Raw genomic sequence first — 14540 nt, forward strand, 5'->3', positions numbered from 1 at the left:
CTGAGGTTGGGATCCCTCGGTCAGCCGAGGTGTCTGTCATCTGTGCACCTTCACAACCTACGCCTTCTTCTTACTCTCAGTAGTTTAAAATTAATCCTTTTTGATACCGTCAGTTCATGTTACTGACTCTTGGAGTTACAAGAATCCATCATTATGAACATGTTCGCAGATTTAAGCCAAAATGAAAGCAGAACAAACCAAAAATCCTTTCAGTCTCTGTGCCCCTGATTTATTCGATTTGGGTTGAGGTTCTAAAATTCAATTTTTCTTTAAAACCTAATGGACGTGAAGGTGCACAGATTTCAGGCGTCAGCTTCAAAGCATCTTTTGGAAAAGTCAGGCTGTCGTGTTTCCGTGCCCACTTTTGTCTCTCAGCACGGTCAAAAGCCGATGGAGGCCTTTGCACGTGTTTTTGGAGTGAAGTCACTTTGGAACCGTTTTGCCGATGTATTGCTCATCGTTTCTTTCATTCAGAGTCGCTTGGCTGCTTTTTAATCTTTTGTGCAGATGATGTTTCTCCAACATTAAGGATCTTTTCGGTATTTTGGACTTGATATGACTCATAAAATAAAATCACGTCTTTATGTATTCCTTCCCGTCCTCCTGATAAAGCCTTTGTTTTTCTGACCGTTTCTTCATGTTTGTGCATCGACAGGAAGTTGAGAGCTGCATGATAAAGAAATAAAAAATGTACTAAATCTAACTTCATAACACTCAAATGGAACCTCTCTGGACCAGCAGGAAGACTAGCGAGACAAATGGACTGACAGCGGCGTCCCGGCCCGCCGACAGTTTGACAGAGCGGTCCCATTTCCGATCAACGTGTTTATAAAATGACGCAACAAAGACGCAAACCCTGGATTTCAAACAATTTGTACTTGAGGCAGTGTTCATCAGTCGGATTAACAGGCTTGTCGCTGTTCGAAAAACACGAGTAAAAAAAGCGAAAAATATAAAAACGGGCAGGGGAAGAAAAAAGCACATTACTGATCCCAGTACAAAAACAACAAAATGTTTTTGGCATATTTTTTATACTGGTTAAAGGTGAGAGGGGGCGGGTGGGTCACATCGACTGAACGCCGGCGTGTTCGAGTGCAGCTGTGAGCAAACACGGCGGTCCCCGCCCACTTAACCAATCACTTCCTGTGACAGCAGAGCGGGATTTTTTTACTTTAGCTCAGCACGAAGAGAGAAGTACAGCTTACAGTTTATTCAGAGACTACTGAAGATCTGCTGGTTCTTAATATTAAAGCCGTGAATGTGTTTCTCCTGTGGTCTAACAGGACTTGACTCAGTATTTTGATGGGTGATGTTGAAATGAGACAAAAATCAGTTTGAGGTCACATCAGGAGTAAAACTCTCCAGATTAAACGTGTTGTGTTGACCCCTCGTAAATGTGGAAGCAGCTTCTTCTGTCTGCTTCAGCATACACGTATCTGATACTGAAACATTTTGGGCTTTTCAAACTGAGCATGATGCAGATAATGTGCTGAGGATGAATGAGGAGCAGCCTGTCCAGCAGAGCGTGCACTGGCTGCACGGTGAGCAGCAGACAAACTCAGTGCTGGGCCTGTGTGTGAACCTCCCGTAAGGTCTGTGTTGGTTCACTGGAGATCAAACATTTGTGGTCCTACTGTCGGCGCTCATGGTATCTGACCATCATGGTGTTTGAACCAATTAAATCCAGTTTAATGTCGGGCTCAGCGGTTTTCTAATAACTCATATCATTCAGAGCTTCAGAGCAGTTTTGACTTTTTAAGTGCAGTCTTAGTTTTTCAAGAGCAAAGGTTAGAGTTTGCATGGTTTGTTTTCTGCTTTTCTTCGACTAAACCTTAAAGACAATGTGAAGCTCTGCAGTTATTTTTACAATCTAGATGCATCAATATTTACTATTGATTTAAATAGGAAATGAATTTTAATGAAGATATGTCTGGCATGTTTCTCTGGCTCGGCTGTCAAACAGGAAGTGGATGTTTTAAACGAGCAGGAACTCGTCTCGTTCAGACGTGTGACTTCGGTAAAGTTTGAAAACCGAAAAAGAAAAACCCTGCGATGATCATGATGGTGATAATAATAATAATAATAATACAACATATGTACAGTGATCCCCTTGAATACTCCAAACTTACATTTTTCAACAGGCATCAGCATGAAAATACTAAAATCTCCACTAGAAATGCTAATTTCTGTAGTTTAATCTTAAATACTTTTTTTCTTTGACTTTAACTCTATTAATACTGAAAAAAGTTATTCTCTGCTTTTGTTTGAAGGCTCGTATGCGTTCACATACACGATGAAAACATTTTCCTGAATCATTATGGCAAAAACATTGTTCATAGGAGAATGAGAACAAACATTTACTCAGATATATCAATGTACAGTCCGTCCACTTCCATCCATCCTGGATCTACTCTAACTCTACTGTTCTCTCTCTCTATACGCAGGACAGGAATCAGACCTGTGTTTCAAAAAAGGGAAATATCTTCTGGGCCGCGCGTTCCCGCCGCCACGCTGTAATCGAACTTTTTGTAATAAATACATTAAGGCCAAGAATGTTAATAAATAGAAAAGAACTTAAAAAAAGAAATCTCGTAAGCACTGTAGGTGTTGGGTTTTAAAAAATACTTGAATCGTGTGGAGGATAGAGGCTCTTCATCAATATTTTTCTGACTAAAGAAATCATCACCGCTGCCCTCTGTGGAAAAACTCGGAGCTCTGGTGGGCGGGGCTAGATGTTGACGTCGTCCTGGCTGTGGCTTGTCTGCAGGGGCGTGGCCGAGGGGCCCGGCGGGGTGGCGGCGGCGGTGGTGCTGGTGGATTTGATCCAGGACTGTGAGAGCAGCGACGTGGCGATGGTGGCGGTGGTCGTCATGGTGACCTGGATGAGCTGGTCGCGTTGGATCAACCTAATGAGAGTTTTGAGACGGTCGAGCGACGCCTGAGTGTTTCTCTGCTGCCCCAGCAGGCGCTCCCGCAGGTCCATGCATTGCTGCAGCAACAGGAAACAGAAGAGCAACTTCCTGTCAGGTACAACAGGTACACCGGCACACCCAGCATTAGCATGTGAGCTGCATCCTGATCACTCATCTGGGGACACGTATTACGTGCTACAGATCAGGTGTTAAAATCAGGTATAACCAGGTGTTCAGTCCCATCTGCCTGAATGGAACGTGGGTTCTACCAGGGATGGCTACTGAGAGGCCAATGATACAATGCTTTAAAATGCCACCAGAGGGCAGTATGTAGTGTTAACAGCTGAGGTCAGTGAGCTATGAAACAGAAACGAGGCGTGCTAAACACAGTTGAACCCTTCTTCCATTCATCTGAAGGTGACAGCAGTTTAAAGTGCTTCGTTTTTTAGCTAGCTGCCTCGCCTTCATCAGCAGGCCCTTACACTCTGTTTAGCATGCCTTTTTCTGTTTCACAGCTCACTGAGCTCAGCTGTTTACTACTGCATACTGCCCTCTGGTGGTGTTTCCATGCAGTGCACTAATAAATGTGTAATGAGTCACCTTTCTGATTTAGTGCTGTTAATGATGGTGAGCTGGCCAGTGCAAGTGAAGCTTTTAGTAACTAAACTCTAAAAAGGAAAACACTTCAAAATGGAGAAACCATCTATGGAAGACAACAGGAGTGTTTTATCAGTTAAAACAGAAATCTAAATTAGGATTAATCAAGCTGTCTAAACAGGAAATGTCCACATCCTCTGGACCATACATTTCCTTAAGGCTTACTTGTTGTTCCTAGAAGTACTAGTGTTCCTAAAAGCAGAATGGGAAGCACAGCCTTCAGTTTTCGGGCTGCTCTTCTGTAATGTTCTCTACTTTTAAGATTAGGCTTCAAACTTTCCTTTTTGTTAAAGCATATAGTTAGGCCTGGATCAGGTGACCCTGAATCCTACCTTAGTTATGCTGCAATAGGTACTGGGGGATTCCCATGATGCACTGAGTGTTTCTTCTTCATTCTATTCATAAATCTTCATAATCTATTATTATAAAGTCACTCCAGTATAAAACACCATGAGGTGGTTATTGTTGTGAATTAACACTATGTAAATAAAATTGAACTATATATAATGTGTTTTTTTTAAAGTTAATTTGTGTTATTTTTCCCAAACTACAGCATCCATGTCCACATGAAAGTTTCACATTTAAGCTCTTGTAGAAATTGCAACCAAATCAGTTTTAAACCCACTGAAAGACTTATAATGTGAAGACTGCTGCTGCACCTACGAAGTTACGAAGGATCAAAAGCGCAGGAAAAGTTGTGACCACAGTGTGTCGCTGAACTCTGTGTGTGTTCGTACTTTGAGTGTCTTGTTGAGCTGCTTGTCTTGTTCCTCCAGGTGAGCACACTCTTTCTTCAGCTCGTTGTTCCTCCTCAGCAGCCGTCGCTTCTCCTCCTGCCTCACTGCTCACACACAAACATGTATCAGTGCACCGTCAGTACGCTCGGACAAACATGGCCGCTCACCGCGTGTCTTACCCGTCTTGTGTGTAACGTAGGACTGAACGAAGTTCTGTGGCCATGACATGTTCTCCTTATTCAGGACCTGGACAGCGAAAACAGATCGATGCTGTTAGACACACATGCTAAGCACCGAAAGCCAAAAACCTTTGAACCTGTGAGGACGGGAAGGTCGTACCTTCTTCTGGCACTTGGGGCAGTACCAGGGGCCTCTGGGTGGGGTTTTGAGCGGTGGGTGGAGGCAGGTGGGGTGAAAAGCTCGAGGACAATTGTGGCATTGCTGCAGCTCGCCGTCCTCCTTACATACGGCACAGTGGTCATCATGCTCCAAGTCCTGCTGTCAGAGCACGAAAAGCATCCATCAGTACCGGTCTCATCCACCAGGGTCTGCATTTTCTCTAACAGCCAGCAGGGGGAGCCTCCAGCCAGCTGACCCCTGAGCTCAGTGAACTCCATCTGATACTTTTGCAATAAAACATGTAGCTCATTTTGGAAATGACGTCCCATTAGAAGAGCAAGAAGCAGGGGACAGTTTAGGGCGGGGCTACCCGGGATTGACACATTGCTAGCCTATGATCTCGCAGTGTCAGTGACAGTGAAAAGAGAGACGGGCTGATGATTTAAATGAAGAACTTTAATGCACATCTGAAAACAGAAGACCTGAAACACGGGTATGACATCATGAATCACATGACCTACCTTCCAGCAGAAATCCTCAGAGTCTAGCATGTGGATTGAAGCAGAGCAGAGGTTAGTGGCAGGTTAGAGGAGAAGCCGTGCAGGCCATTCAGTTAAAACATCTCAGGTAGGTTAGTAACCGAGTCAAGATCAACCAATCAGATCACTGCAATCAATGAGCTGAGTGAATGAGTGAATGAAGGAATGAGTGAATGAGCATCAGCATGTGCTACTTCCTGCTGGCAGGTCAGAGGTCACCCTAGGGAGTCCAGTGATGTCTGAACCATGAATCGTGAGGACTTGAAGGTGAAATCGGCACATTCGGAACCAAATTTGAACAGTTCAGTTCAGGATCAGTGAAATAGCCCATGAGGTTAAAGGTCATGTTTCACTGCTTTTGCTGCTGGGTAATGAGAGATGAAACTGACTTTAAAACTGTGAGAACGTGGAGTTAAAGTGTTTGATTGTGAGCTGTGTAAACATGCTGATGCAGGCAGAGGATGGTGAGCTGTTCCTTACCTCGTGCTGACAGGAAGAGTGAGCTGCTCAGGTAATGTGACGCCAGGCGTTTACGCTGCAGGGACACGAGGGACAGAGTGAGAGCATGAACACAAGCACTACTCACATTCCTCATTTAATCTAGATTAAAGGCGATCGCAGCGTTTTTTGGCTCTCTTACCTCTGGCTCGAACAGACCGCTGTAGGCCGGGTTGGCTGTGCTTCTCCTCTTCCTTTCCTGCCTCTTCATCTGGATTTCTGTTCACAGAAACACAAACACTTTAAAAACTGCTGTTTCATCTGCTAACAGAGTGTACCTTCAGCTTTCTTTTAATGTTTTCTCTGAATTGTTCAAAATGTAATGAGGAGCAGCTGACACATAAAGTCGATCAGGTTAGTACTCGAGTAAAAGTACTTGGTTACTTCTGAGCAGCCGGAAACTCACCTTCCAGGTGCTCAGTGGTGACGAGGCCGAGGGCGACCATGAAGGCGATTTTCTGGAAAAGTGAGAGAGAGAGAGACGACGTGAGGATGAAGTTCAGTTGGATTTGACTGCTGACTGTAATGATGATGAAGATGAAGAGTAACGTCTCACCTCGGGGTCCTCGTCTTTCTTCAGGGATGTGGATTTGGGGGTGGATGGGGATTTGGGTGTGTTAGGGGCCGGGGACCCCTCGGTGCTGCTGGGCGCCTGCGGCTGGATGATAATCACCTGAAAACAAACAGGTGACGTCAGAGGAGATGTGACCTGCCCCGTGTAGATGACTTCCGGTTTCATTCCGGAAGCCCAGACCTCCCTCTCCCTAGCCACCTCCTCCAGCTTATCCGGGGGGAACACCAAGGCGTTTCCAGGCCAGCCGAGAGATATAATCTCTCCAGCGTGTCCTGGGTCTGCCCCGGGGCCTCCTCCCGGTGGGACATGCCGGAAAACCTCATCCAGGAGGTGCCCAGGGGGCATCCTTGTCCGATGCCCGAACCACCTCAACTGGCTCCTTTCGATTTCATTTAACCAGATTAAAAATCTTTAAACCAGCTTCAGTGAAGTCTGAGTTTAGCTTTAGTAATCAGACACAAACACATTGATCAACAGTAAAAACAGTTGAGTTTCAGCAGGCTCCGCCACCAGGGGGCACCAAAGAAAACTAACAAATGGCTCAATATGAAAGTTTGACTTAAAGGCTGGAAACATGTCCAAAGCTGTCCAAACCATTTCCCAGAAGGGGGGTATGGTTTATTATTATTATTATTATTATTATTATTATTATTATTAACGTGGTTTCTGTCTGTTTTTCGCACCTTGACAGCCTCGCTGACAGTAGACATCCCATTGCCGGTGGCGGGGGAGGCAGCAATGATGGCGTAGGCCACGCCAGGCCCCGCAGAGGCGTGGTGGACGGGGCTGCTAGAGTCGGGGCCCCCCGACGGGGCCGAGGTCGGTGAGGCATCGCTCTGGCCGTTGGGCTGGTGGTCGGGGCTGAAGGTGCTGTTGGCGGTGGGCAGGGTGGGGCCCTGGCTCTTGGGGCTGACCACGGCGGCGGCCCGCTGCAGGCTGAGAGGCTGCAGCTCCTGGCAGGGGCTGTGGGGAAGGCTGTCGGGGATCTGGGTCTTTGGCCTGACCTGCAGGGGGACATCAGGAGGACAGCCTTTAACAACACACACTCAACTTTTCCTGAAGCACTCGGACAAATCATTGAGACTGAGCATGACGTGTCACCCCTGATCCGAAGAATACCCGACGATGAGGAGGATGGTGAAGATGATGGTTTAAACTAGTCACACTGTGAGGCAGGAGTCAACACTGTTACACTGAGTTCAGACATTTATGAGAGGATTTTCTGATAAATGATGAAGGGACTGAAACTGTGAGCTCTGTGGTGCTGCTCTGGTTTCTGCTGCCCCCTGCTGGATGTTGCAGGTTCTTCAAGTGTGTCCAAACTTCATTTGATTTACTTCCACCTGGGAAAGACTTTCAAAATAAAATCCCATGCAAATTTATCCCATTCAAATGTTTCATTGAAAAAAGGAACCGTCCAAATAAAACTTTTATTTTCACTGATTTAGAGACACAACCCAGCTTCACAAAAAAACTCTTCCTCCTACTCTTCATCTTCTTACTCTTTTTTGTCTTCATCCAGTTAAGTAAGTAAGTAAGTAAGTTAAGTTTATTAAGCGCTTTTCGTAGACAGGTAGTCACAAAGCGCTGTACAAAAAGGTTAAAATAAACAGAAGGTTAAGTAATAAAATAGACAATATAAACAATACAAACAGTTAAAAGGGGTTGTAAAAAAACTCATCTTTTCCATCCTCCATTCCTTCCTTCTTCACTTCCTCTAGTTCCTACTTATCTCCCTCTTTCTTTTTCCCTGGTCTTCTCCTCCTTCATCTTCTTTTTCATCTTCCTGCTCCTCTTTTCTTTTTTCTCGTAATTGTTCTTTTTCCCTCCTCGCTCCTCAGCGGTCTTGTATTTACTGTTACAGTGTGTGAAGCAGCTCACAGTGTCACTGAAGCACAAAACAAAGCGACTCTGCAGCTTTTACAAAGACAGAAGAAGAAGTGGGCGTTCTCCCGCAGATCAAACCTGAAGCTCTGCTTTAAACTCTGCACTGAGCTGCTCAGCAGAAACACTTTGATTTCATCATTCTGGTGCTTTCAGCTTGAAGCAGCTACTGTTACAGACTCAGACTGTTCTGCTGACCCTGACACATTATCGTGATGTGGAGTCAGACTAACAAGGACGACCTAGCAAGTGGTTTTACCTGAGGTAGCACAGTGGCTGCTTGTCCTGCCAGCCGGTGCAGGGAGCTGACTTGAGGCACCTTGATGGGCACAGCAGTGAGAGTTCCCAGCATCTGAAACACACAAACGCAGTTATTCAGCAGGAAGCTCCTCGAGCACCAACACAGAAAGCACAAATCAACAAACTGATCACCCGCCTGAAGCAGGATTCAAACGAGTCCGGCGTCTAAATCCATCTGCTCAGCATCATCACTGACACACAACACGGGGTCAGTCTGCCACATGAACTCTTTAATTCATATAGTCCAGTGGGCTCATTCTGCTGTGGTAACAAACACTAACCACAAGGGGAGCTGCTCCTACATCAAACCACAGCACTCCTGCATGCTGGGAAACCGTTTCATTAACCTGAACCTGAGATTATTCTGCTCAGACAAGTCAAACCGCAGCAGTGGGGCGGGCCGTAACGAGAAGCTCCGCCTTTCTGAGCTGTTGCGCGGCTGGTCTCATGAAACTTACAACTTCATTAGAAGAAATCTTCCTCAGGAAGTCGTTCAGTTTCCAGCGTCTCGTTAGTCAGCAGCGTTTTACTTCTTCCTGTTGCCAGGCAACAAATAAATAACAGACAGAAAAGCAGCCGAGTGGGTCGTCACTTCAAACTAACGAGGACTTCTCTTTGTTTAAGTAGCTGCTGCTGCTCAGAGGAGCTCAGTGGAAACTTTAAAACATCTTCCACCTGCTGGAAGAGTCGGTACAGAAGCTCAGGAATGCCTAATTACAGTCAGATCACTGAATTCATTCAAAACACTCAAAGTTCAGTCTGTGTTTCCAAACTGTACAAAAATAAATACCAGAAATCGATTTTTACTGTTTAATGCATAAAATATTGCAGCAGTCAGTGAAATGACTCCTTTCTTCCTTCCCTTCCTCTCTGTTGGTCCTCTCCTCTCCCACCCCCCATCCCCCCTCCCTGTTGGTCGTCTCTGCTCCCTCTGTTTAATCTCCTTTTAAAGCGTGCTGCCCCGTCACAGCGCCCCCTGTCCCCCCTCTGATGTCTGCACCCTGATTGGCCAACTCCTTCTGTCAGACTAACCTATAAATGAGCCACAAGCGTCTCCTCCATGTTTCCTGGCAGCTCCCTCCCCTCCTTTCTTCTTCTATGAAAATCCCTTCGTTCCATTGTATTGAGCTGCGGCTCCATAGCGAGGAGGAGGACGAGGTTGGTTTCCATGGCAACTGCAGAGATGAAAATTCTTGCAGTGCTTTCATTTTGGTAATTGCTGCCTCTTTCCTCCAAGCCTAAGCACCCTCTCTTCAGGAGACCTTCTCCCCCTCCTCCTCGGCCCAGTGATTTCTTGTTTTTAATGAATTTTCTCTGCTTCCTTCTTTAAGTTTACACTATGACCGAGGCAGACCAAGGCTCTACAGCACATACACTGTCCTCCTCCCCTAGTCTCGCAGGCCTGCTGCGATAAACCAGAGAGGAGGGGCCGGGGTCACATTCAGACGAGGATACTGTGTTTGTGGCATCTACGAGAAGAACTGAAAACAGAAAAATAAAGCCAAACTCCTCTTCCGTCCAATCAGCTTTGATTTCATTAAACCGGATCTGTTTCTGGACCCTGCTGCAGCGGCTCGGTATGACACACGGATCAGAATAATTCTCCTGTCTCTGACCCACGGCTGCTCCTTTAGCTCCTCCCAATTCCTTCTGATTGGCTGTCCTTGTAAAGAAAAGGCTTAAGAAGCAGGTGGGTGGGGTTACTGTTCATACTCTGACTTCATTATTAGGAAGATGTTCAATGCAAACATCCATCTGGAACACTTGATATAAGGGGAAGACTGAAATATGAAACCACAACATGTGAAAGTCAACAAAGGAAGAGTTTTGTGTTTATTGAACTATTCTGGCTGTAATTAAAATAAATTAAAGATTGTTCATCAGTAGCTGATCCAGGAGCAGCTGTTTTACAAAGTACAGCTTCAATTCTCAAACTGTGGTGGTGACATAAAAATTAAAGCTCTGTGTTCACAGATCAGCTCAGAAGTTTCTCTGACTTTTCTGCGTCACATCCACTTTTGATGGGTAAACGCTGTAAACAGTGAGCAGTGTTGGAGTCTCAACAGGTCAAAGGACGGTTTATGGCCTGAGGCGGGCGAGCCTTGGAGGTTATGAACTTTGGTTTTTCATGACGACAGCAGCAGCGGCAGCATGAAGAGGAGGAGGAGGAGGCGCATACACAGCAGAGACGACACATTTCAGAATCGGTTTGCAGCATCAGCAGCTTCAGCTGCACTCAGTGTTTCTACAAAAAACAGGGGGACTCTGTCCACCGGGGGCGCTGTTTCACAATCTGACTCAGCAGGAAAACAGAAAGCTGGAAATAAGAAGAGAATCTTTCTCATTTGAACCTGAAATCCTGAGTTTGACCTCTGTGACCTCTGTGACTTCTCTGTGAGCATGTTAGTGCAGCTCAGTGTTTATAACAACATAATTCAGACAGTCTTTGGTCACTGGCCTGAACCCTGCTAACCTCGGGGTATGGCCCGGCTGTGCATGTAAAATATTTGATTATTTATTCATACATGTACTGAATATGATGCTGTAGTTTAATTAAATGTGTTTTATGGTACAGGGGCACAGGTTTGCTTATTTATGAAACAGTAAACATTAAAAACTGGTACACATACAAAATAGTACACAAATGTTCCTTTCAAAAGGTTTTTAAACAATCAAATGTGATTTTTATGTTAAAAACATCTTTTTAAAATTGAACATTGATCAGGAAATATTATAATTCTGGTTCCGTCTGTGCTTCATACCGACTTCATTCACGCTCTCAGCGGTGAAACTTGAACACTGATGATGATGATGATGAAGACGCAGCAGACACTCGTTTCTGAAACCTGCACAAAACAAACGTGCTGACTGAAAGTAAAACTTCCTCCTCCTGCCCTTGAGTCTGTGATTGGTGCTGATTAAAGTGAACGTGCAGCGCAGCATGCTTGTTAAATACCTCCAATTATTAAAAATCAAATTAAAGCTGCCTTCAAACTTTATCACGAATCACAGAATTCATCGACTGGACCAAAACTGATCCATCATCAGAGTAGAATTAACCGTTTCTATCTCAGCAAACACAAAAATTCCAAAATATGAGAAAATGATTCCAACCCGGGAGGACTCACAGCAGGGCGAAGATCCCCACCTCTAAATGTAGGTAAAAGGAGAGCTTTCATCTACTCCAACATGCTCTGATCACACCTCCACCCCACATGCCGAGACGACCCTTTAAAGTTTAGCCAGAATGCACTTGGTGAAGAAAACAGATCAGACATCAGAGTAGCGACGCAGATTTCAGACCCTGATCGATCGTCACTCTGACACTTAAAACTGATCTGACTGCAGTTTGTAATGAAGATAAACGAGCTGATGCTCATGCAGATGTCTGCGGGACTTATGAAGCTGTGAGGATCAAACAAGCTGATGATCAAAAAGGTCGATTGTTGCACGGCTTCATGATCTATACTGAGGTTTTAGCTGTAAGGAGGTCAATGAATAAAAAGGATCCATGTTTCCTCACGGACGCTCCTGTCAGGTTAACACTAATGCTGTTCCTGTGGTCGTCATGGTTACTGAAGTCACAGATGTTCATAGAAATGTTTAGAAGTCCTTGTTTAGCCCCAAATCCTGAGAAATGACTGAGCAGATCTGAGCCAGAGAGACTGAAGTATCACTCTGTGTTTCTGTGCTTCAGTCTGAGGCGCTCTCACTGAAGAGCTCTTTATGAATAAATCTATTTCAGCCTGTTTGGTCTGTGTCTATGACCTCGCACTTCTCCCTAGACACACACTTACATATCTCAAAGTAAATGATGGGCTGCAGATGAAACCCCGGTTTTGGGGTCTGGGAGGTGAAGCCTGAATCCTGAGTTCCTGTGACTGAACCGAGCCCAGCTAAATCAGCAGCAGATACAGCATGCGTGTTTGTCCTCTGCCTTCTCTTCTCTTCCAGCTGACAAATGAAATAATGATTAATGCGACCGTCGCTCTCTGCGGACCCTCTGTGCTCGTGCAGACCACTTGAAGGGGCCGTCTACCTTCCTCTGGCTTTGACGAGCCTTGGAGGCGGACGGCACCGATGACCTTGGCTGCTGTTTTTAAGAGGATAAAGATGTCTTTGGAAGGCGGCGAGAAGGAGAGTCATGAAAGAGAGAGGCAGGATTGGCGTTAAAGTGGACGACTTTCAAACAGATTTGGCCTCCTCGCAGCCTCTCTGTACCTCCGCTTCAGCTAACATGCGCTGAGCTCAGCTCCAATCAGTAGCCAGGGTTCACAGCTGACTGAAACCAGCCCCAATTATCTCCAGCTCACGTAAAACTGCTGCTTTCTCACCGGCTTCATAACAAATCTGAATAAAATCCGACATTTTATGATTTCTATTTTGAATCCCTTCCTCTGAGGCAGCACTCGCTCATGCTGAATGTTTCTGATGTCATCTTCAGATAAACTCTGGCCCAGTGCTGAAGATGCAGATTTCTCCATTCTGTTTCGGCGCCGGCTGAAACGCTGTTTTAAATGCTTTTTTACAACCAGATTTCAGACATTCAGGGAGATGTTGATGATGTTGTTTGAGACTAGTTTAAAATCAGTTTCTGTTCAGGATGGTGTTTGGGTGTTTAGGGTAGTTTTAGGGCTGGATAAAGAGGCATTTAGCAAAGCTTTTCAACAATTTCTACTTTAAACATTGTTCAGGATGTTGATGTTGGTTTTTAAATGGGTTCAGACAAATTCAAAAGGTCAAATATTGTTGAGTTGTTTAAGATGGTTTGGGCATCGTTATGATGCACTTTTATATCTTGAACTTATTTGTTCTTAAGGATTTACAGCTGAGAAACTCCAGTACATGGAACACATGGCTGTAACACATTTACTTTAACTGTCTGGAGTTTTTAGGTTAGATTTTGCTTTGTTGAGTGAGCATTTAGTTTTCTTATTTGGGAGAAGCCAAATCACCAGCCTTCAAATAAAGATGATGGAAAAAGGTCCTCACCTCAAAGTGTTTGAAAAGCTTGAAATGATTAAAACAAATTCAAAAACTCGGAGCAAAACTTTCTACCAAATGCCCCAAACTGTTCGAGTCGTGTGTGAAAGACCGAGGCCTCACCTGCTTGGCAGAGATAATGAACCCCACCAGCAGGAGGGGGACGTCTGAACACAGTCTGATTTGAATTTGTAAAGCGGGTCACGGCGGCACCTCGGCATCCCCGTCTCTCTGCACAGAGAAACTGTGTGTGTGTGTGTGTGTGTAGCGGCACTCAGAGTTCACTGAAGTGCTGAAACAATGCAGCTGTAATGTGTGCACTCATGCAGAGCAGCAGTCCCATTACAACTCATTATTGATCTGCAAATTAGCGGCCAGGTGGTCGGAGTGACCTGCCTCCCCCCCCCCTCCTCATCTCAGTTCACACATGAGCCACCGACTCTCAATTGATGGAGGCAAGAAAAGCGTCGGGGAGAGTGAGGGTTTATTTTTTCTTTTATGGCAGCTGGGTGAGGAGCGCTGGCTTCGGCTGAACAATGCAGCCATAAAGAGCTGAGAGAGTCCTGCTGCCCAAAGCATTCACCTCCACCACCTGACAGAGGAGGAGGAGGAGAGCCAGTCTGGGTTTGTCCAAAGTGACACGATGATGAAAAGCAGCTGCCTTATCGCACCAAACGTTCGACCTGCTTTGCATCCCAAGTAGAGGCAACGGCAGCTGAGCAGCTGATCGTCCACCTGTAAGAAGCCTCAAACTGACAGAAGACAGGAAGCACAAGGCCAAGGCCACAAGCTTCACAAAAAGCCTCTAAGTGCAGGCTGAGTAAACCTAATTCCATCAGCTTGCCAGGAACCTGCTTATCATCAGGGTCAGATTCACTTCATATAAAATTTAGACCTGAAATGCAAACCCACCCTGACCGGTCCCCTGGTGATGTGTGAAGAACAGTCAACACCATCGAGTGTCCAGTTATGTAGCCTGAATGTCGTGGGACTGTCAATTGTCACGTGTTCATTTTCTGGTCCGTGTTAAACAAATGGTAAAATGGCCTGCATTTGTATAGCGCTTTTCTAGTCCATAGGACCCCAAAGCGCTTTACACTACATTCAGTCATCCACC

The 14540-nt window shown here is 45.4% G+C and overlaps 1 protein-coding gene across 3 annotated transcripts in view; it reads right to left on the reverse strand.

Moving 5' to 3' along the window:
- Positions 1-108: 108 nt before the first annotated feature.
- The window catches only part of phf21b (PHD finger protein 21B), an 88449-nt gene continuing 74017 nt past the window's right edge, over positions 109-14540 (reverse strand). For all 3 annotated transcript variants that reach the window (XM_085387740.1, XM_085387739.1, XM_085387741.1), the window contains 11 exons: positions 8400-8492; positions 6940-7260; positions 6239-6355; positions 6089-6140; positions 5825-5901; positions 5665-5719; positions 5167-5189; positions 4646-4804; positions 4486-4552; positions 4307-4410; positions 109-2989 (listed from right to left, as the gene is read on the reverse strand). In XM_085387740.1, coding sequence (XP_085243866.1) covers positions 2729-2989; positions 4307-4410; positions 4486-4552; positions 4646-4804; positions 5167-5189; positions 5665-5719; positions 5825-5901; positions 6089-6140; positions 6239-6355; positions 6940-7260; positions 8400-8492 — 1329 coding nt within the window. In that variant the 3' untranslated portion in view covers positions 109-2728. The remainder of the gene's footprint in view (positions 2990-4306; positions 4411-4485; positions 4553-4645; positions 4805-5166; positions 5190-5664; positions 5720-5824; positions 5902-6088; positions 6141-6238; positions 6356-6939; positions 7261-8399; positions 8493-14540) is intronic.

Source organism: Rhamphochromis longiceps, linkage group LG17, assembly GCF_057381845.1.
Source record: "Rhamphochromis longiceps isolate RC_006_pf linkage group LG17, R_longiceps_female_GT1.1, whole genome shotgun sequence".
Taxonomy (NCBI): domain Eukaryota; kingdom Metazoa; phylum Chordata; class Actinopteri; order Cichliformes; family Cichlidae; genus Rhamphochromis; species Rhamphochromis longiceps.